Source organism: Lepisma saccharinum, chromosome 21, assembly GCF_977018435.1.
Source record: "Lepisma saccharinum chromosome 21, izLepSacc3.1, whole genome shotgun sequence".
Lineage (NCBI taxonomy): Eukaryota > Metazoa > Arthropoda > Insecta > Zygentoma > Lepismatidae > Lepisma > Lepisma saccharinum.
Window position 1 is genome coordinate 5,153,700 of NC_139249.1, and position 22,397 is coordinate 5,176,096.

At 37.3% G+C, this 22,397-nt stretch overlaps 3 protein-coding genes across 4 annotated transcripts in view; all 3 read right to left on the minus strand.

Moving 5' to 3' along the window:
- The window catches only part of LOC146004254 (uncharacterized), a 39,200-nt gene extending 36,427 nt beyond the window's left edge, over positions 1-2,773 (minus strand). The window contains exons 1-2 of one of the 2 annotated variants that reach the window (XM_083142936.1): positions 2,707-2,773; positions 1,063-1,236 (exon numbers count right to left, since the gene is read on the minus strand). In XM_083142936.1, the coding sequence (XP_082999062.1) occupies positions 1,063-1,236; positions 2,707-2,749 (217 nt within the window). In that variant the 5' untranslated portion in view covers positions 2,750-2,773. Of the gene's footprint in view, positions 1-1,062; positions 1,237-1,591; positions 1,719-2,706 lie in introns of those variants that run through there. The other variant, XM_083142939.1, reaches the window with a different exon arrangement.
- Positions 2,774-4,687: 1,914 nt separating this feature from the next.
- On the minus strand, positions 4,688-8,045 carry LOC146004447 (uncharacterized). The gene is made up of 2 exons (XM_083143302.1): positions 7,850-8,045; positions 4,688-5,003 (listed from the first exon to the last, which is right to left on the minus strand). Exons 1-2 carry the CDS (start codon positions 8,043-8,045, stop codon positions 4,864-4,866), a joined length of 336 nt encoding a protein of 111 aa, XP_082999428.1. The 3' UTR covers positions 4,688-4,863.
- A 3,403-nt stretch (positions 8,046-11,448) lies between these two features.
- The window catches only part of LOC146003982 (coiled-coil domain-containing protein 125-like), a 44,993-nt gene continuing 34,044 nt past the window's right edge, over positions 11,449-22,397 (minus strand). The window contains exons 4-7 of the mRNA XM_083142517.1: positions 21,462-21,663; positions 16,063-16,259; positions 14,622-14,742; positions 11,449-12,237 (exon numbers count right to left, since the gene is read on the minus strand). Coding sequence (XP_082998643.1) covers positions 12,103-12,237; positions 14,622-14,742; positions 16,063-16,259; positions 21,462-21,663 — 655 coding nt within the window. The 3' untranslated portion in view covers positions 11,449-12,102. The remainder of the gene's footprint in view (positions 12,238-14,621; positions 14,743-16,062; positions 16,260-21,461; positions 21,664-22,397) is intronic.

Genomic DNA, 22,397 nt, shown 5'->3' on the forward strand with positions numbered 1-22,397 from the left:
GGTTTTAAAAAAAATGTTGCACAAATACAGACTATTTATAGAAATATTGAATTGAGAAAATTATTGGTAATTTGCTAATACAGAGATATGCTTTTAACAGCAATTACTGATAGAATACTAATTGATCTGCTTCACCCTTATTGACTTCCGTGGTGTAGTGGTTAGCAGAGCGTGCACATGGGTGTTCTTTGTATGCGTCCTTCCATCATATCATAACTCCTCATCTTTGCAATTAGCCAAACATTGCAGAAAAGTAAAATAAACCAAACCCATCAATCGTCCTTCTACAGAAACAAAAAAAACGTTTACATTAAACAATAGTAATATTTATGAAAAACTACAACTCGGCAGCACTAAGTGGAAAATGTTAGCTTGGAGGATATTTGGTTGAGCTTTAGGGTTAACTGGGAGGATGCTTCACTAAAATTTTGCTGGGGAGCACTATCTCAGTCAATAAAAGAAAGAATATTTTTTTCTGTTTATTCATTGATTTTAAACTTAGTACATACGGACTGGACTAGCTCATGCATGACTTATTTTAAAATATTTTGTATAACTTACTTTTGGTCAGGGCTCAGTGGGAATATTATCCCCAGCACTGCTTTTGGTTAAGTATTTGCACTTTTGTTATTTAGTGTTGCTTTTCTGCCCTTTTTTTTTGGATAATTGCAATAAGAATGAATGATGATTAGATGAAATTGATGTGACACTCAGAACACCTAACTAGGACTCGAACTTGGGTGGTTAAATTGAAAGTAGTGACAGTTGCAGCTGAATTTCATTGTAAATTCTTAATGGTTTTTGACTTCATCAACAAGGTAGCAGAAGGAAAGTGAGCTCACTAACTACTAATAATTAGTACAAGTACACTAAAGGAATTAAAATATAAACATTTGTTCTGTTGTTTGTAATAAGAAAGTCACCCTTCAAAGTGCAAAGAAATGTGTATGGAAAAGAAAACATTGTAAATTAAAGAATAAAAACCAGAGGCTATCAAATATCGTAGGTAGGCCAAATATATTCAATTAAGAATATGATACAGACAAGCAAAACCGAACTAACCTCTCATTGTGATAATGTTATCTAGGCATTTGTACAGATCCTCGTGAGAACCATCAAGTTCAGTAATGTATCTATTATAGAATTCTGCTGCAGGTGCAGTAGGTGATTCTTGCTGTTGATCATTCACTAGCTGCATCTGTTGGTTTGTATTTGATGCTGCTTTCTCTGCCATTTCTGAAATTGAGATTCAAGTGCAATTTTAAAATATCCTGCAAAAAGCAGTTATAACTCATATTGCAAGAATTTAAAATGGGATTTAACTACAATGATGACTGGGCAAGGAAAGAGTCTAGTCACTACCACATATCATAGAAGACTTGTCAATAAAAGCATTCATATCTGGCTATGTAAGCGTGTGTTGAATTTCTAGTACCATAGTATTTTTTTAAAAAAAAACATTCAGTTGTGAAAGTACTGTGTAGCATAACCTGCCGAAGTAAAAATAAAATCACTCCAAATTTTCGCAACATGCTCCTAAAAGTTAAATATATCCTCTGTGCTCCCCATTCAAGTTTTGGAGACAAATTACCTTTAAAATTGCCCTTTCCCCTGTTCTCAATTAACAATTAAATTTCCGTAAAGTATTCTAAAATAAACTTCCTAGACATAGAAAGGAAAACAAATTTGTGCTTAGATTTATTTCTACCGCTATAAACCGGAACAATTTTTTCGCAGTGCTCGTTATGTTGACCTTTGCTTCTGAATGATGATATACGAACAGTATTAATCTGAAGTGAAACTATTTAGGTGATGTGTGCATAAACCCGAACATCTTTAGAAAATACGCCGACAGGTGGCGTGACTGACAAGTTGTTTAATCGAACGCAACATTGGGCTTCGTGGGGAAGTGAGTGATTGAAATAGAGCCCTTCTCCTTGCATATTTTTTCTCTGTCGATTGTTTTGTTTACCGTGAGTTCGCAAATAATAAAGTAGGTGTATGGACAGTGCTACTACAGTATTTTCTTGTTTCATCTGCATTCACATTTGTGTATCGTTTAGATTAGAACTGAACGAAGATATGACTGCATAAAAATATTTAAGAAATTATTGCTTGTGTGTGTATGTAGTATAGGAAGCTATATTTCTTGTGTATGTTTTACAATTTGCGAGGAAGGTCCCACTGGAAGAAGTTAACAGAACTCGACCCCGCCTCCACAGTGCCTCGGTGTTCGAGATTGAATCACGTTCTCTGCAGCGAAAGTTCCGGAATCGATTTTCTTCCTCAATATAATCTCTAATCATCATTCATCGTCGCGATTAGCCAGAGTCAAAAAAGCGATAACTTCGGAAACTCGCATAATGCAAGCCGTTTGTGGTGCTAACAAATATAAAATAAATATTACGTGTACACGTGATTAGGAATGTTTCGTTTTCCATGCCTACCTTCTGATAATAGTGAATATGTCGGATATAGACTGGAAGTACTGTACAAGCGAAATTGCGCACTACGAAACATGATTGCATCGACCTTCACCACCGAGTGAGTACTGTAATTTTTTAATATTTATTCTCTAGATTTTAGTTTTTCTTGCTCGTGAGAGAAAATTGCGTGATAGCATATAATATTTAAACAGCAACTCGCCTACCCCGTACGTAGCAAAAATTATGTCCGTTTTATGTAAAATCAAATGCACGCACTTACCTACAACAATCTTTCCTCTGAACTGTCTGTTCAAGATCTGCATTTTATTAGCCTAAACATCTTTGTGCTACTGTATAAAAAAAAAAAAAAAAGAAGCCTTAATATTCGGACTCACGGTAAATACCTTCTATTCTTCTTATTATTAAGCTCACTACAGGGGTGCGGAGTAAGAACAACCATCTGGCTATCACAACACACAACTGTTAGCGAAGTTGCCTCTTGACTGAAGTACAAGAGAATGGGGCACAAAAACAGAGATGCAACCTTCGGGCAACGGAGCTGATTATCTTTTATTTATGCAAAAAGGCGCTGGTACAGGGAAACCACACAAATGCTAAATACTTCTAAGTGCACGCACCATGGGTGACATCATAATATAAACGTCATGAAGAGGAAAATGAAGAGAGATTCCACATTTCAGAAAGGCCGATCAAGGAATATAGGCGAGCGCGATGAATGATTGGGAGGAGCTTGGTGCGCGCAACTCTGAGTAGACGTTGCTACCGTAATCCTTGTTGCTACTGTGTACAGTTCGATGCATACGTATTACCAATTAAATTGTTTATAAGCATGCTTATTCTTTAAGTTTCCTCAATGAGAGCTTCAAGAATTGAAACAAAACTCCGAACAAGCTGCTGACGACAACCCTTGCACCAGCCTAGATAAAATTCCATACCATAAAATCGCGTAATATAAAATTCATGAAAATAGTAATGGATAATTTGCCGACCAATACTTATGCATCCCACCACTGTATCCGGCAACATTGAGTGCCTCCAAAAACCTAGCTGGGGGACACTGGAGGACATCATATGAAAAATGCGTACTTTGAGTAACAGTTCGTTTAGTCAGGCTTTCTCGTCATGGGGGTGGGGGAGATTGCCTGAGAGAGATTAAGCCAAATGTATAAGAGACATTTTTATTTGATTCTGTAACGTGATTATTAAAGTTTTTTCTTTATAAGTTCACAAATCATCCAAGAAACACACGTGCCAATCATTATCGAAGCCAATATCATGTCTTACACATGTGTGTGTTGTTCTCATTGCCTGGGTATGGATGTTTGTGTCCATTCATCAATTTCATATACGTATATCTCATTCCCATCTTCGCAAGTTAACCAAACGTGGCACAAAAAGCGAAGTAAAATAAATCAATCAATCAATCAAACTCTATTGTTCTTGTAACAATAATTTCTTGCTGGTGATATCCTTTGTACTGACACTGATCAAGGCTGTTAACGTACCGAGCCATTGGTTCCTGGCACTATTGCTTGGTCAGTGTAGTGGAAAAGGGATCGCTCTTTTTTGCACTGCAAGTTGTGTTTTGCATACTACTCGTATTTTGCGGGTTAAGTGGTACAGCAGCCACAGGCTGAACTTCGCCCATGAATAAATAAATTCTAATTCTAACACGATGGATATCCAAAGAATTTGTTCAAGAGGTGACGCAAATGAGGCTTTTTTTTTTCATCGGTGCAGCAAACTAGGCATGTTTCTCCCCAAAATAGCGATGCAGCTAAAAAAAGACAGCTGTTAGCCGGAATATATCCATATATGTCAGTTAGTTATCTGGATATTATAATCATTCAGATACTAATGAAATAAATTATGTGGATATCTATAATCTGCGATATCAAGATATTTATAACCTAGATTATCCGTATTTCCATGTATGCTGAGGAAAAAATGTAGCTGTGGCGAAATGCTCTCTACAAATACAGGAATTTTGTAGCTTCTCTACAGCTACAGAAACAATTTTCAAAATGTAGCTTCGCTACAGCTACAGCTACAAATTTTGTAGCTAGCTACAGTAGCGACGCTACTTCCGACACACCTCGTATAGACTGGAATAGCTTTTATCAGAGTTGATATTAATTGAAACTTGACAGTGTTTTCTGTGCTATTTATTACAGGATAAGGCAAGTAATACACAAAATGACAAATTTTATCACAAGTATACTACTCACAGGATAGAGGTACACAAACACTTCTTTATACACATTTGAAACATAAACATTTTTATACATAGAGAAGCTTATCAAATAACAAGACAGAAAAGTTACTATATCACATATATTGTAGTGTTACTAAACAGAAATATTTCTTTGAAAAGAGGTCGTTAATACTTTTTTGACGATCACCATTGATGCGACGTCTACTCGTGGAATTCATCGAGTTCCTCAAAAAGAATCAATCCCTTGCATTTGGGGCACAACTTCTTGGCATTATCCAAACTTTCACGTATATCTGGAGAAATCATTGTTGCAAGTTCAAGCTCCAAGGCTGCACATTGCACTGAAAAATTAACACAAAGTTTAGTCTTATGCACATGTACATTTCTTCCATATCATATTTTGATGGAGAGGCAGTTATGGAAATTCTACACTGTCTTCTGTGTAGCATAGTAAGTGATATGTGGTAAAGTATTTTTACTTGCCAACCAAGTCAGAATTAGGCAGTAAATTTGACCTATTGTAATGTGATCCTGGCCTTTCTTTTTGTTTATTTTCTCTCTTCATTATTTTTCCGTTACCATTGATATGGAAACCATTCGTTACATTATTCTCCAGCTGATGTTGGGAAGGCCGAAAAAAATTAATTCAATCTAGTTTTGGAAAATAATTTATCTAAATTTTCTACCCAACTACAAGTTCAAAAACTAGTTTCTGCTAATCAAATATTTGTTTAAGTACACGAGAAACAAGTGATTGTTCACCAATACAATATTGTTGTAGTAATTGTGCACATTTGTTTAAGTAGGCGACAAAAATTGACCAATTTAGTAAAAACTACCATTTTATGTTTATAGTTACCAAAAGGCTTAACTAAACTTTTTTGTTAACTCAAAAAAATCAGTTTTTGTGCAATACTGAGTGCGTCTGTTAATTTAAAACATATACGGTCTTCTGCCATTATTACTAAATTACGGTTGTTTGCAACTTGTTAGTGTTAAGGAAGTATAACATTTGTAGGCGGAGTGGTTAGCCGTTTGGACAACGTGCTACAATGCCAGTCATCCTGGGTTCGAATCCCGACACGAGCATGGGTTCTTTGCGAGTGTCCCTTCATCAATTTCATAGGCTCTATCACTTATCCTTGTCGTCGTGATTAGCCCAAAGTGGAAGAAAAGCGAAGCTAAATAACGAATCAAATCAAGTAACGCATGGATGGAAGATTATGAATTTCAGGGTTTTCATTATTTACAATTTTGCAAGTTAATGCCTATTATATTGGTGCAGCAACGGGCTTTAGTTAGTAGCCTACGTATTTACAAGTAAGATACTAATGTCGAGTAGATGGCACCAGCGGCTCCAGGGGGGTTATGATGGTACGGCCGTACCCCCTGTAGTTTCACGGACGCCGGGGCGACATGAAGGCAGAAGTTAACTTTCGTCTTTCGGAACACATATTGAAAAAATATTGTATGTAATACCTCGTATCATGTACTAGGTTTTATTATAACAAATACAAAATAAATTAACAATATAGAGGCATTAATTATATTATTTAACTATTAAATATTAATAATTAAATGTTAATAAAGCATATAGGAATATGCCTCTAGAATGTGGGATATTTTCACTAGTGCTGAATATTCCAAGAAGTTCATACGTTAATTATACTAACTTATAAAATTAATCGTCATACAGATACTACATACAAAATTGCTAGAATAAATTTAGTATAATACATTCTAGTAGATGAGAAATCCATGAGGAAATTTTATTGTACAAAATTATCAATGGATCAACTGAAAAGCAGGAAATTTTAAATTTATTGAAATTCAATGTGAACAAAATTAGGTTACGCACTTACGCAAAAATAGGTTTGCTTTTGCCCTTGCTTCGCTTTTGCAGTCAATTGTACATTAGTCACGTCAATTGGTAAAGGTATTCGCGATTAAAATTGCCGCCTGAGCGCTAGTGTCGCTTCCAATATGGCCGCTCTAAGTAGGATAAATCTTTGTTTACATTCAGCAGTAGTTCAAAATAGCAGCGTGTTGTCATGACTAGTATGGTAGAAAACGTTTAAATTACGCATTATTTTTAAATATTGCGAATGCGATGTAAATTCCAGGTACTCTAACAAACGTGAAGCTGTACTGAGAACGAAGCATTTAATTATGATAGGCAAAAATAACACGGAAAATGCAGACGAAACTATGTATACGCACCGGTTGTCCAAAGCAGTGCTGTATCATCTGTACGTGATGTTGTAACTGGGGTTCTCGGAAATTATTTGAAAATAAAGGAATTAAAATTGACCTGTACTTGAAAAGCTGGGACAGGAGAAAATTGCGAACATATCGTTGCAGTTCTTTCTCGAAAGAGAAAGGCTGGTTTAATAATAATTTTCCCGATTTCATGACCAGGCTATACTCACTGAAAAAGGACATCGTACTGAATGAAACAGTAACATTAGCACGTCCACTTTTTTTTCTGGTTACATTTGACATTAATTCATTCTCAAACTATTTTCATCTTCCCTCTTAATCGACTTGCACCTGTTCCAAATTTCACACATATGTAATACCGGTAATACATGGACGCATTCGGTAAGACGCTTCATGATTTTTCGAAAAAAAAAAGCTTTATTTATAAAGTACAATTTAAAACTTTACTTTCATTGTAATATATATTTATCTCTCGAAAAATTAAGTAAGCAGACTCGTGCATTCTTCGTAATTTCCGAATTACAGTGTTATATCCCCCATACCAATCTTCTGTCAATTACGTTTTGCCTGATTTATTAACAAATTTCATTTTGTTGATTCCACGGGGTGGAAACACATGAAAACTTTTAATTTGTTCTGACCCATAAAACGATTTAGAGAAAAAAAAACCTGAGCAGTAGACCTTACTCCCTCGCATATTCCCCATGCTTTAAACGACTTCAACACAACGTATCCAACTTAGAGTACTTCCTGAAAATCCCACCAGATGGCATATCGGTTAATTTCAATCGCGAATTGTAATATATAAAAGACGGTGTGAAACTGTGTAATCGATTTTCATTCTGTATAAGTACAGGGGGCGCTGTTTTGCTTATCGTACCCCTTGTTCACGAATCCTAAAACCGCCAGTGGTAGATGGGTTATTTCGTTGCGTCAATTGCATACAATTATGTAAACGAGAACTAACCTCTCATAATAAGAACAGAATCTAAGCATTTGTTCAGTTCTTCAAGAGTTTCCTCGAGATCATTAATGTGCTTCTTATAGAACTGCTCCACATCAACGATGCTCGTTCTTATCTGATCATTATTCTCCTGATCAGCTTCTCTCTGCTCATAGGTGCGTTCGGTTGGAATATCATTTCCTGGTGTTGCTCCTTCCATCTCTGAAATGCCTACTGCAAACGAATGCTCATTAAGTTATAAACAAGGTAGCATATAGAGAAAAAATAAGTTCGTTCATTTTTAGATATACTTATGTAGACAGTGTGGCAATTGAGAAAATATCCAGTAACTTCTTTCTAAGCAGTGAGATGTTATATATTTGAAACCATAGGCGTGTGCAAACCCTCTGATTAGGTGGGCAAAAGCCTTCATGAAAGTTCAGCCGTGAAAGAAAACTTCATTTCATTTCAGTGATTTATTGTATTTATGGGTATGAAACCAGGGCATGTATAGCGTGTGCCAGACCCACAGAAATCCCTTAGTGTAATTTTAGGCGTAATATATGTTATTATGTATGTAATACACACACACACACAGATATATATTAAATGCATCAACATAGAGGCAGCATAACTGACAAATAACAAGAAATTTGTCAGCGAACGAAGCGGGATAGTTCAATTATATAGGAAATAATTCCCCCCATCCGTAGTCGCTTTGAACTTTCATAGACTTGAAAGTACTTCATTTTCTTTAAGAGCATAATATCATTTAACAACGGCAATAACATTTCTCTACACTAAATTTCTACGTGAAAGTATAATAATAATATATGGGGCAAGGACGTCTGGAAGGGGGCGCCAAGGATCCCACACCTCCCCTTTAGAAAATGAATATCAACCTAAAAGTATATATTTCTCACGTGCAATTTGATTTCAGTCACAGTAATTTACATTAATTATTATAATGGGGATGCAGGAACGCGATAATTACAAATTCAAGTCGTATTTTTGAGTATGCAACATTATTATCGGGCTAATATACTTCGTTTAGCCCTGGAAAAAATACCTTGCTTGACCCTCTGTGGAAAAAAATCTGCGGACGTCCATGATTAGGAGGGGTAATTGCCTTGGTCGTCAGTGTTTGCCCCCCCCCCCCCCCAGATTCGATTTCCGTCCAAGGTTGAGGGCAATTCCCCCTGCCACCTGTGGTTGCGCCACTGGGGCCGAGAGTTTTTCAGCTGCCCCTCGTACCACCCCGCCTGTAGGGATAACTACTAGTAATAGGTATTTAGTCGCTAAAAACTCTCAAAATAGGCAGGCAAAAAAAAAAAAAAATAGCACAGGAAATTTCAAAATATACCGTACACTTAAAATAGCTATCAACAGATTTCTCATCATTTCCCCGTATTATGAATTTAAAAAATCGGCTATCTTTGAAATAGGCGCTTAGGAGTGAATAGGCATCAACAGACAGCGAAAACCTCATGTGAATTATTTTCAGAAATGGCTTGAAACATTTTAAACTCGGTAGCTTACATTTTCTGGATATGGAACAAAAACAATTTCGCAGCAAAATCTCAAACGAGACCGAGAGTCTTAGACACTAAGTCTCGGCCTTGTCTGGATTTTACAGGGGTCTCTCTCGTTCTGCAACTCGTCTCGGCAAGCCTCGAAGGGCCCACGTATAGATTTTGAGAACGCTACCATGAGGCTACTCTGTCTCTGTATAATCCCTAGTCATGTGAAAGTTGGCACGTTATTAATATTATACACAGTGTATGCTGTGTGTGTGTGTGTGTGTGTGTGTGTGTGTGTGTGTGTGTGTGTGTGTGTGTGTATGTGTAAAATACAACATAAAAGCCAATATGTAAGGAAATATGTGTACAGTACACTATTATACAAATTTAACAACTGGCTAGAAACGTATACTTAACTATAATACTAGTTATTTCGTAAGGTAAAGTTCCCTGTGTTTATAACACCGTGTCATGTAGGCACATTTTAGGTGATGTTGGATCAACGATGAATTACATTGTATCTCTAAAAAGTTTCGAAGTGAATTATATTTCTATAAAAGTGTATATTTTAATAGTTTTTCAATTTCTTGAATAAAATACGTAGTCATATAACGTGCAAATATTAAACTAGTTCTTCATGTACACTCAACAAAGTACCATAAAACAGTCGATACATATACCAGCAACCCCATTTCCCAATATCTATCTTGGGTATGTACTATGAAATCTAAGCATTGAGTTGTGTCTCAACATTTCTCTGCTTAATGTATGGTAAAAAAAAATACGATAAAATACTTTGCCTTTGCACAGATGACAAATTCTGAAATTACTTTTCTTTAACAACATACTTGTAATTTTTATGTTCCTTAAACATGTAAAATAATTTCGTCAACCACTGAAGTTAACGTACCTTCCTGAAAGCAGTTTTCGGATTTCGGAGGTGAATATCTGACTAATATTGAATCGCAAACTAAAAGGGAGAATACATAGAGATGAGCCCGTTAGTTTTTGTGTTCGGGAATTTTCATGTGACGTAGTTTGGAAGTCCTCAAAATATGCACAGGGCTCCCGGGTTCGATACCCGGCGGAGGCACAAGTGGTTCGGATCGCACTTTAAACTGTAGGTCCAGTCCCGATTAGCCTTACTGTGCATAAAGTGGACTTAAAACACCAAATCGAAATCAAAATATGCACAAAACAAGTTCGAGAATGCCTTTTTTTAAATAAGGTTTTCCAAGAATAATCCAATGAAAGGTAACCCATAAAATGAAAAATTAATTTCATCAATATGTTTAAATTAGCTACAGTACTATTGTTCTTCAGAAAGTATAGAAAGCATCTACTACGTGACGTTATCCAATCGCGTTCTTTGGATGTCTGTTGGATGTCTTGCACGGACCTATATTTAGAGATTTCACTTTGCTCATCACTGGATAAGGCACAGACCTCGAGTTATCACACTGGATATTGAGTCCTTTTAATATACTTCTAATAACCTATGGGTCATCTTGAAGCTAAAATTTTCCAAGGCGATATTTGAGTAATTGCGCCATATAAAATTATAAATTCTAAGATACTAACAGAGAGAGAACTTACTCTATTCCACAAGTGAGTACAATCTACTTTGTCCTATTAAATTCAAACAATACAAGTATATTTCACGTCTTATCTTAGACTAACAAATTGACCATAGCATAAGTTAACAAGTTACAAGGCGTGTTTAAAGAAAAGTATCCTCGAAAGCCGTAATGGTAAATAAGATATTCTAACTGAAGCAAGATGTGTGCTTTCTTCTTCAATGTGCACAGTCAGTATCAAATGAAGAACAGCTACTTGTAACATTTCTCAGAAAATTAGACGCTATGTGATGGAAATTCAAAATCTCCTTTCGTAATGCACTTACGTTTGTAAAAGTACAAAATTAAGGGATGTAGCCTACCATATATTAAACTTTGTATTTTCCAAAAGCCTCATATTCAAACTTAATGTCTTACACAAGTATATGGATTTTTTGTAGATACATATTATGAAGCCAAAAAACGTGCTTCAGTCTGTGGATATATTATTAATTGAGTATACAAAATAAAAATACGATACTTTATTTTGAATGTTAATAGAAATAAATCTATTGATAGAAACGTACATTATTTATGAATGTTAATTAACAAGAAACAAATTTTGATGCGCCGATTATTGCTTGTATATGACTAGGTGCATATAATCACTTAATATTCGTTGACCTTAGGCCTAACTATAGTTCGACCACTATATAAGATTTCAATTATCATAAGTTAATAATAAATTACTTAACGCATTTATTTCATATACGAGAAAAAACCCAGGTTTAAAATTATAAAACTATCTTCAAAAGTTGTCTTCTCGTGTGGACAAAACCACTTAATGTTGTGTAGTAGCAATTCAGGTGCACATCACAATCTCAGTTGTAATTTGGCTTGCATAACATATTTCTGTAAACTTTACAAGTTAAAACCGGCAAGCAACTATATACAATTGCAGCTTGAGTTGTTTCAGTTCATTAGTTTGCTACATTCAAACTTTGTGGTTACAGAACTTGTTGCAATTTTCGATTTTCGTGATTAAATTAAAACAAATCGACGTTTGTCAAGTTTTCGCCATCAATATTTACGACCTATAAGTTGCAAATCAGTTGGAAATATTCACATGGAAAATGCAGTAATGAATCTTCAGTGTGACACAAATAACATGAAACTTCCATTAATGTCGCTGCTGACAGATTCACGCAGGTACGAAATTACAACATGGGTGATGTTCACGACACTTGCTGACGTGCTGTGATAATTCCTGAACTTGTTGTGCTAGAAGACGTCCGAGAATTCTTTGTTGGGTCAAAGCTTCTGTTCTGTCGCAAAGCTGCAAGCGAGAGAGAAAATACATGTCAGTTGGATACAGAGATAACGAGTTCAAAACAAAGAAAAGCCTCATCTATGCGGGGAAAAAAGGCACTGCAATTTAAAAACCGGTTTTGCTAGAACAGAAACTGGAGGTATCTTATCACTGGTTTTCTGTGACCTTGTAGCCTGCTGTATACATTTTACGCTTGGCCTTAGACTTTAAACAATCATAGTAGGATAGCCTAGCGCCAGGGTGCGAAATCACTGCAGATTGGTGGGGGAAGGAGCAGAAAGACAGACGACAGACACACACACACAATATATATGTAATATATAATGTCATTAAATATATGTCAATTATTAAATAATCAAAGTATATTATAAAATATACAATATATGATATCGACTGTCTTTTTTATTCAAAATGTAATTGCAAGTTGAAGATTTTAATGTACTACTGATGTTATGAACAATGATTTGCGTAAGTGAGAAGGTGCAAAAATTAAGAGACATTAAGAAGATAATAGCTTCCTGTATAAAATTCACATATATATGCTATTACGTGTTTTATTAATATATTTATATACTTCGTGGTTGCTAACGAAAGGCTATAAGAAATGGAGAAGAAATAACAAGTCGGTCTAATTTCTGTGTTCTGGGGATTGCTGGGTTCAGTGTCCTAAGAGATGAGGCTCTTTGTTGTCCGTTTTTTTCTTTTTGTATGTTTTCGATATTATTCCAGTCAAGTATATTTGAATCCCAAACTAATTGTTTGTTCGTTGTTAAAACAAAAACTCTCCCCCCCGGAAGAATTTGGTGGGGGGGATTTCAGGACAAGATTGTTGGTAGGGAAATTCCCCCCGTCCCCCCGGGATTTCGCACCCTGGCCGAGCCATAGCTTTTCTTTATAAGAGCATGTTGGATACTCAGTTTATAGAGGATTTTCACATTTCCGTGGACTTTTTATGGATACATTTAGTGAGAAAATGTAAATTGGGATTTTGGGAACTGTCGGAGCGGAACAGTTTCCATTCTCGATTTTCTTTCCATGCCTCTATATTCCTAATTCATTCCCAACCAGGGAAAGGAAATGTCAATCCACTCTGATGTAATGTACTCATAGTTACTTTGAATTATTCGTCCGTATTCTAATTTTTAGTGCTAGAACTTAATTTCATTGTGGATAAAGTGATAATTTTAATATTGGTATAAAAAAAATCTTTGTGAAAAGAAAGGAAATATGACAAATAGAAGAACGAACACGCGTGTTAACAAGAAGAGGAGAAGGTATTGAAAAGAAAGGACTGTCTCAACGAAATCTGGGTATCTGGAAGCTTTAGTTACTGCAATGAATTCTGGAAATATAAAAAAATTATAGCAATAATCATAGAAACGTGAAACTCAACAGTTCCATGTGGGGAGGATTGTCTCAATTTTTAACTTGTCATTGTTATATTTTTTTCCATCTCATGGGATTTTGCATTCTTTTTTAACCATAGGGAGATATAAATCCTACAATACTTCCGGGACAGTCTACTAATTATTGTACTGGTGAACTCTTCGGCCCACAAATAAATTTATTATAGCTATGCAGTGGCCGATTTGGAAATAAATTACTGCCGGTATGCACAGACCTGTCTTTTGATACAATCCTTTCTTGTGTGATTTCTTAAATAATATATCGATTCTCTCTCTCTTTTATCACCACAACACTGCAGAAGTTCCTAAGACAAGCAGCGTAAGAAGAGTCACGGACGTGTCATGTTTTTGTAAATAGGTATAATAAATAAATAAATATATAGCCTACACTACTTAGTAAGATTACTAAATATTTTTTTAAATTTTACTTCCGGTATGATTTTTAGCATCTTAATTTACTACCGATATGCCATACCTGCCCAATTCGATTACTGTAGCTATGCCATCTTAAACGGAATATCCAGCGACGATGCCATAAGAGGGGCAGGGAGACAAACGCCCCAAGTTGACCAGTCGGCGGCCAAACAAGAATAGATTGATTGAGTTTATTTTACTTCGCGTTTTGTGCCTCTTGGCTAATTTGCGAAGATGGGGATGAGTGATGAAATGATGAAATTGATGAATGGACATTCACAAACAACCAAACCCGAGCGGGATTCGAACCCGAGACCCTTGGCGTCGCAGCGCGATGTGCTAACCACTCGGCCACAGGGTCCGGCAACAAGAATAGAGATAAGCAAACGCTTTTTATCCCGAATATACATTTTTATGTGATGTTTCGTGGTACATTAATTTTGATCAGCTCCAGATAATATTTCCGCCGTCCTTCTGCCTCTCCACTCATTTTTTTTCTGGCGTCGACACCACATGATCATATTTTTCACATATTATAAATTTTTATATCCTTGCTCTCTAGAACCTTACCATGCTGAGCAAAGTTTCCGTAACCCTTCCGTCCTGCGATGATTTCTTGGAACCAAAATATCGTTTCTTTATGCTGCCTGTGAAACATGGGTCCAGACAAGACAGTTTTTTCAGAAGTAACCTACGAAGAGAAGAAAATATGGACATACGTAAATCAATGTCTGGATTTTCAATAAAAGGAATATGTTTATTATTTTTTTTTCTTTGGGAAACAAAATTAAGTTCACATTAAAATTAAAAAATCGAGACTGAATTATTTGGTCCATTTTACGGAGTCAAATGTGTCAACCTAAAAATTTATTTAATTTTTTCTTATTTAGCGCTAGCTTTCTTCCGATTTTTGCTAATCGACCAGGATGAGTGATGATGAGATGAAATTAATGAAACGACACATTAAACACTCATGCCCAGGCCGGGATTCGAATCGGGAACTTCAGTGGCGAGATCGAATGTCAACTACTCAGACCGAAGCTAAAATTGGACCTGGATTCAATTTCTGCCAAGCGCGGCACAGAAAGCAGGAAGGAGCAAGCAGTTTTCTCACGATCTCTTCGACTCCCTGGTCCTCTCCGCGTAACATCAAGGAGAAAAACCGGTAGTCAGAAGGGTGAGATGGAGAACGATCAATGGCCTACGTAAACCAGTCTTTGAGTTCGTCAATTTCTGGCTTAGAAAGTTGTTTTAATGAGTTTGCATAATGAGCAATTACGCTAAATGTATAGAAATGTACGAAAAAATATGGTTTACGTGCAGTAAAAGCAGTAACATGGAGACTACATACATATAACGTCAACCTGACTTATCTCTGCACTTCATTCCCTGAAGATGAGAGTGACGCTATACTCCATGAGGCCTTAAAAAGATTGCTTCGCGGGCTTGCAGCAGACGACAATATGAGGGTATGTCTGTGAGAACCAATCAGGTCCGCGAATGAGCGAGCCCGGTTGCCACAGCTAGCTCGCTGCACTCTTCTGGAAGGGTGAGTGACCTCTGCCTCTTGCTACCTCGGCCTGTTTGTTCGGCTGAGGAGCAGACGACACGAGAGCATCGGCAACAGTGTGCGAGCGACGTCTGCTGTTAGCCCGCGAAGCGCTCTTTCTAAGGTCTCCTGCAGTATAGCTCTCGAAAGCTCGGAAGCCTTTCCGGAAATCACCTGGCTGATTGCCCGAGAAAACCTCTTCAATGGAGACTACTGTTTACAACTCATCTTGAAACACGCTGAAGAGAACCTACAACAGCACCTCGGAAGAGAGTAGAAAGGGTGCAGGGAAGGTAGAGGCCACAAACGAGTGAGGAATTAATATCTGCCCCACGATGCACCCCAGTTGATGATCTAGGCGTTCAGAAACATTGGTACAGCCGGGCAAATGTAATTTTCAAATACGGGACGCCTGGCAACAGCCATGATCTTGGTCTTGTTTACTTCAAGAAGCGTGCTCACCTGTGTTCCTCCATTTGCTCCTCAAGGGCTCGTCTGTGGATCTGGGTGATCTTCCAGGCGTCCCTCGCACTTCTTTTCGCATCATCCAATTGGCCCAGCACAGTGGACAAGTGACGTTGCTTTGCACATGCTCTCTTGGCGCATGCGCAGGGTTCGTTGTTTTTACCTGGACAGTGGCACGCTCCAGCAATAGCCAACTACAGCATCAACATGGAACAATAGAAACAAGATTTTCAATCGATCGTTTATGCTCATTCTGTATATAAAAAATTATCAATATGTAATAATTTCCAATAAGAAAAACTCAATATGCTGACCAAGGCTACGAGAAGGAGGATAGACTGGACATAAACAGAAGTAGGAAGAAAAGTAGCAGAGGAGAAGAGGAAGAGAAAGGAAAAGAGGAAAAGAAAGAAAAAAGAGAGGTGGTTTGGAATAAGGAGTATGGGGAAGACCACAGAAAAGATATGCAAAGTGCTTAGGAAAGCGAGCATTAAAACTTACAGGAAGGAGGGGGGGGGGGTGCGAAGCATCCTAAGAATAGCGAAGAATTCAAACAAGAAAAAGAAAAGAGGAAGAGGAAGGGATTATCTACGAAGTGAAGTGTGAATAATGTCAGAGTGTGTACATAGGAGAAACGAAAAAAAGGCTGAAAGACAGGTTGAAACAACATAGGGATGATGTACGACTTAAGAGAGAGAGAAATGCGGTATTTAAACACACGAGAGAAACAGGACATGACACAAAGAATGGAAGAAGGTGTTAGAAAGAGTGGAAAGGACAAGAGCGAAAGAGGAGAGAAGGAAGAGGAATGAAGAAAAAGAGCGTGAGATAAAGAGTCCAACCACTTTCCAGATAGGAAATGTTTATACCGCGTTTGGTAGAACCTGTCCCTCTTCCCGCGCTAGTTGCTCCCTGTCTTTTCTCGGTGCTGGGGAAAGTCAAAGCCAGGCAGCCAATTAAAATACGCAACGTCGCAACAGCGTCTACGTAAGCGCCTCTCTTCTGGCTTCCATTCGCTCCTCGCTGCCCAGCAGACGATTTTCTTCCTCGTTTCTCATTGGCACCGAAACTGTCGAGCGCTCCCTAGCGCGGGAAGCGGGACAGGTTCTACCAAACGCGGTATAGCTAAATCGCCTGTCAGGTGAAAGTACAGTTGACAAGGGAACCTGCTGGAATGTTCCAGAAAAATAAAAAAAACTTTCTAATAATCTTGTGTCTGGAGGGGAGTGATTTTTGTGTATACTATATATATATCTTCCTGTTTAGTACTTTGTATAATTTGTACTTGGTACAGAGTCTGAAGAAGATCTTGCAAGAAGGTTGAAACGTAACGTTTAGTTTATGTTTTAAAATAAAATAAATTTCTGCCTTGGTTAGCATATTGAGTTTTATATAACATGGAAACAAGGCTTAATGGTGTTATAATTCGCAATAATATTAAGGGGTGACCTCACTTCACCGTAGTACACCGCGGTAACTGCTTCTTGCAGGGCAAGGAGTCTCTGGCGTACGGACCCTCGGCCATAGTAATCCTCTATTGACTCGTGTTGTCCTGTGTTTGTCCTTGTGCGTGCTGAGTGGCCCTTTACAGCCTCCGCTTTTAATAGGTAAGGATTGATTAATTGATTGAATTTGAAATGTTGGGTGCGTTAGCACTTTAGCTATTTTCTACCCATCACATTATACGGGGACCAGCCACATGGCAATAGGCAGGAAAAAAATTCGGGGGGGGGGGATTCACTCATAATTGTTTCCATGGGCGTCGCAAGAAATTTGAATAATAGAAATAATAACAATAATAATTAAAATTTCATAATAAACTAATTGATTCTAAACGTATTATTATTATTATTATTATTATTATTATTATTATTATTATTATTATTATTGCTGTCCTTATATCCTTGAGGAGACACTTCTACTCTATCCATCAGAAGTGTGAATATGCAGCACAACAGTTTTTATTTATTTATTTTAAGTTTCATGCAGTGTATACTGAAATGCACAGCTATTATATTTTGTTATTAAATTCTAGTTACCTCAAGAAAAAGCTTTAAAAGTAAGAGATAAGTTTTAGTCATAAAGTTTATGTTGTTTAACCATTCACATAAAACTTAATCTTTGGAATTTTGAAAACTGTGGAATCAGTTATTCCTTGGATTAAATGGTAAAACATAACCTGATGCCTGTATTTTAACTTCAATTTTTCGATCTAACGCCTTTTTTCTTTGGTTATTCTGTTCGAATACTAACTAACTGGACTTTATTTCCGTTATTAACAATAACATTAACAAACGTTATGATATTTTGTAACTTGCAATAAATGATGTCAATTTGGGGGAGGGGTTTCTATGGACCAGTTCGATCCCACTTTCCGACGCTCATATTGTTCCTATACTTACCAAACAGCATTTATAATAAATATGCAACCACTGTGCACTATACAAGTACAGCGCCTTGAATAACGTAGTGTGGAAAACGGCACAGTTCTGCGCGCTCTGGCTGGTTCCACTCGAAAAGGATCCGCTAGAGGCGCTGGTGTTGAATTAGGTGCTTGGTATTCGTCTGCTTATAATGGAAGTAAATGGAGTTTTCGCTGCAACGTCTGATTCTTTTACATGAAGCATTTCTATGAATGTGATAATTGCTATGATATTTGGTACAGTGGTCGCGAAGATATTGACGAACATTCTAGACAGTCGACCACGTCCTGTTATCGTCATACTTTCGTTAATAATACGGGAGAAAAAATACGCGTGGAATGCTCGTGGCAACTAAATTTTTGTGTATGATGGTATGAATTAGGTTCATTGTTATTATCATCATCATCATTTCTTTTAAAGATATACACACTAAAGCATTTGTATTTTGAATATTTACTGTCTCTTTTCTTCCGCTTTAAAGTAATCGCGGCGATGATGATAATGATGATTCCATGAAACGACAAGGGGAACCCCACAAAACTTTCTTAGTGCCATCGACATGAGGGTAAGGAAACTTTCAAACCAATGGGACAAGCGACACGGGATGTTCACACTGTCACACTAGTGACACACACTTCCAGACTGTAAAATAGCATTCATTGCACATGAGGGTCCAAACAGCAAACGACACGTTCATATGGCGTATTCGCGTGCTACTTGTTACTTCGGTATGAAAGCTCCTTAAAGGAAGGGTGCTCAGACCGAAGCGACGCGCTACAGGGGGAATTCCCAACTAAGTGACAAGCGACATCGTGCCTTCAGTCTATTAGCAAGCGTTCGCTGCTAATTGTGCGAACAACAGATAGGCGACACGAAAAACCGCACATTACAACAACAGATCTAGGCGATACGATAAGTCACACGTGTCGCTTTGTCGCTTGTGCGTCGCTCAAACTGGGCCATTTCCTCAATAGTTTGCAACATGTTGCCGTGGTTTGTTGTTCGCGCATGCGCGATGCAATGAGTGTCTTACTTTAGGGAGATTGCGCACCAAAGCGACAAGGGGCACACGACACTTATCGCTTGAGGATTTCACCAACCGAACGCTGGCCTGTGCTTCCCGTCATGCCGCTACGATGTGAAATGCTGCTCTTGATTAGCTCGTTTCCAAGCAACATGTGTCGCTTCGGTGTGAAAGTTGCCTTGGACTGAAGGACCCGTGTCGCTTTGGTGTGAAATCCTCGTATGTTGTCGCGTGTCGCTTTGGTGTAAAATCTCCTTGAGGAAACGGTGCAGTCAGAGCTTGTGTCCCTACGGTTCGAAAGGCTGCATTGATTACGGACTGCTCGCTTCCAAGCGACACTTGTGGTTTGTCGCCTCGGTATGAAATATCTCTCAGGATACTATTTATATTATAATAACATAGAAAAATAAAACTCTAGTACACAATCCAACACCTGACGTCAGGAATCACTTTGCGATGTTTCTTCTTGTGTTACGCATGCTATTTATTTATTAATTTTATTTTACTTTTCTTTCCAAATTAATGTCATTTCGTGACTACAAATCACTCCACAAATATAACTGTTTCCATCAATTCACGTACCGCCTTTCAAGACAAACAAATCTACATAATATATTCCAAAAACTAACAAAGCCGCATTACTTTCATAAGAAAATTAGCACCGACATTGATCGCACTGCCATCTATGTTTCTCATCCGTCTGGGGAACTAGTTTCTTGGGTCGTTTTCCACACTACGTTATTCAAGGCGCTGTAATACAAGTATGTGTTTTATAAGACCGCATATAGGTTAAATGTATGTACTAATATCGAACCGCTGGGTGAAGGATTGACTTGAGGTTGTAGATTGACTTGAGCTTTAAAATGTTAGTGATATATCTGTGCTATACGTATATAAGATCATTACTTTCTGAATTTGTTTTATTATGGGTTACAATTTTATAACTGGTTTTACAGTTTTAACATGTTTTATAATTATTCGGTACAACAATTACGTGTTAATATTTTCTATATTCAGACAAATCCATCCACGTTTAGACTACTTGGTGCTGTGCATTTGGTGAGTACCTGTGTTGATTTGTTACCGGCTGAAGGATAAGAGGGGTTTGCAATGTTAATAATGTTCAGTGGGGAACCCAATCTATGTTAATCCTGTTATCATGTACTTTCGTCTCAATTAGTACTCCGGCAGATTGTTTGTTTATACAGAATATTTGCAGAAGATACAATTCAATCTACTTGTGTATCAATATACGCTGTATAAAACACAACTTAGCTATTACTAACTTCGTTGACCCTGTACATACAGGCACGTATATAGAAATATATTTCGGGGGTGGGGAGGTCCGAACCAAGTGTCTCAGAAATAATAAGATATAATTATAATACTCATGTATAAATTAAAATAATTGTTATAAATATATTAAATTAAATTAAAATAATGTTAAAATATGTAAATTGATTAATATTGTATTGTTATTATTACATGAATAGGTAAAAACTTCATAATATATAATAATATATAACAGCATATATTCATTATCTAGCCTTAAGTGTAGTTAAGATCGCCAAAATTTGTACAAAAACAACTGCCCCGATAAAGAATTGAATATTTATTGAATAACAAAAAAATACTGTTACATCCAGTTGACGAATAGTAAAGTTCCTGATTAATATTTTATGCATATTATCATAACTTAAGTAGTAGTGTGTGTGCATAAATCTTCTTTGGTACTGTATTTTAAAGTCGTGTGACCTCAATATAATCCTTGTCTTCTAATAAATTCTGCAGAAATAAATTAACCATCGATTATAAGACAAATGCCCAACAAGTATATTTTCATTATTTAAATTTAAAACTTGGTAAGTCTCTCGGGGGAGTCCGGACCCCCTGAAACCCCCTAAATGCGTCCTTGTATACATAGTATGAATATTGCCCAATCCTCCTACCTCGAAACTGGATGTAGAACTGGCGCTGTCGTCCGACGAGACTGAGCTAGAGCGTCGAAAGATGAACCTTCGTCGAGTGTCCAGCAGCGACAGGAGTTCATCTCGCTCCCTTCTCAGCAGGTCCTTCTCCCCTTCCGCAATTCGGAGCTTCTCTTTGTAGGATGCCAGAGAAGTAGACAAGTGGTGGTTGTCTGAAATTAGGCTGTAATCGTAGAAACAGAGGCATAAAGATAATGCTATAAGTTATAAAGTGAAGTGTATTTGAAATAAAATGAAATCAAACGACGATTAAGTTTACCAGGCCATGAAAATTTGAAGAATTCAACACTGGAAATCTGTACAAGGCGATTGACCATATACTACTGTATTGGAGAGATATGTTATAGTTATAAGCAATCGTAAGTTTCCTAATACATGAAATACCTTGATTAGGTCAAGGTCCACGTCATAGGCGCCGACTCCATGGGGCTTGGGGGGCTCGAGCCCCCCCAATGTTAACGATGTTGGGGCAGAGCCCCAAAATAATTTTAGAACTGGCTGAGATGACCTAATATATTATTTTGCTTCTCTTGTAAAGTTTACTCTGAATTGTGCCACATGAACTTAACTTTAAATACACATTTGAAATGTTCTAGACCATCAATTATGGGGGACTGAGACCGCTAAACATGGGCGTCCGGAAGGGGGGCAAGGGGGGAGCCGTGCCCTCTCCCTGGAAAATGAAAGTCAACCAAAAAATATGTATTTCACACATATAATTTCATTTTAGCCACAATAATATGTGTTAATTATTGCATGAACACCATAAATTCAAATTAAAGCATTTTTTTATGGAACAACACTATTTTTGGTGAAAATTTGCCTTCGTTTGCCCCTCCCCCCCTGGAAAACAATACCTTCCTTGCCCCTCCCTGGAAAAAATCCTGTGGACGTCCA

Bases quoted from the DNA above. Each gene is read 5' to 3' on its own strand.
- LOC146004447 (XM_083143302.1), bottom strand. From the start codon at position 8,045: ATGGAAGGAGCAACACCAGGAAATGATATTCCAACCGAACGCACCTAT. The intron at 5,004-7,849 runs GTTAGTTCTCGT...TTAATTTTTCAG, and splicing joins TTCTGTTCTTATTATGAGAG to TGCAATGTGCAGCCTTGGAG.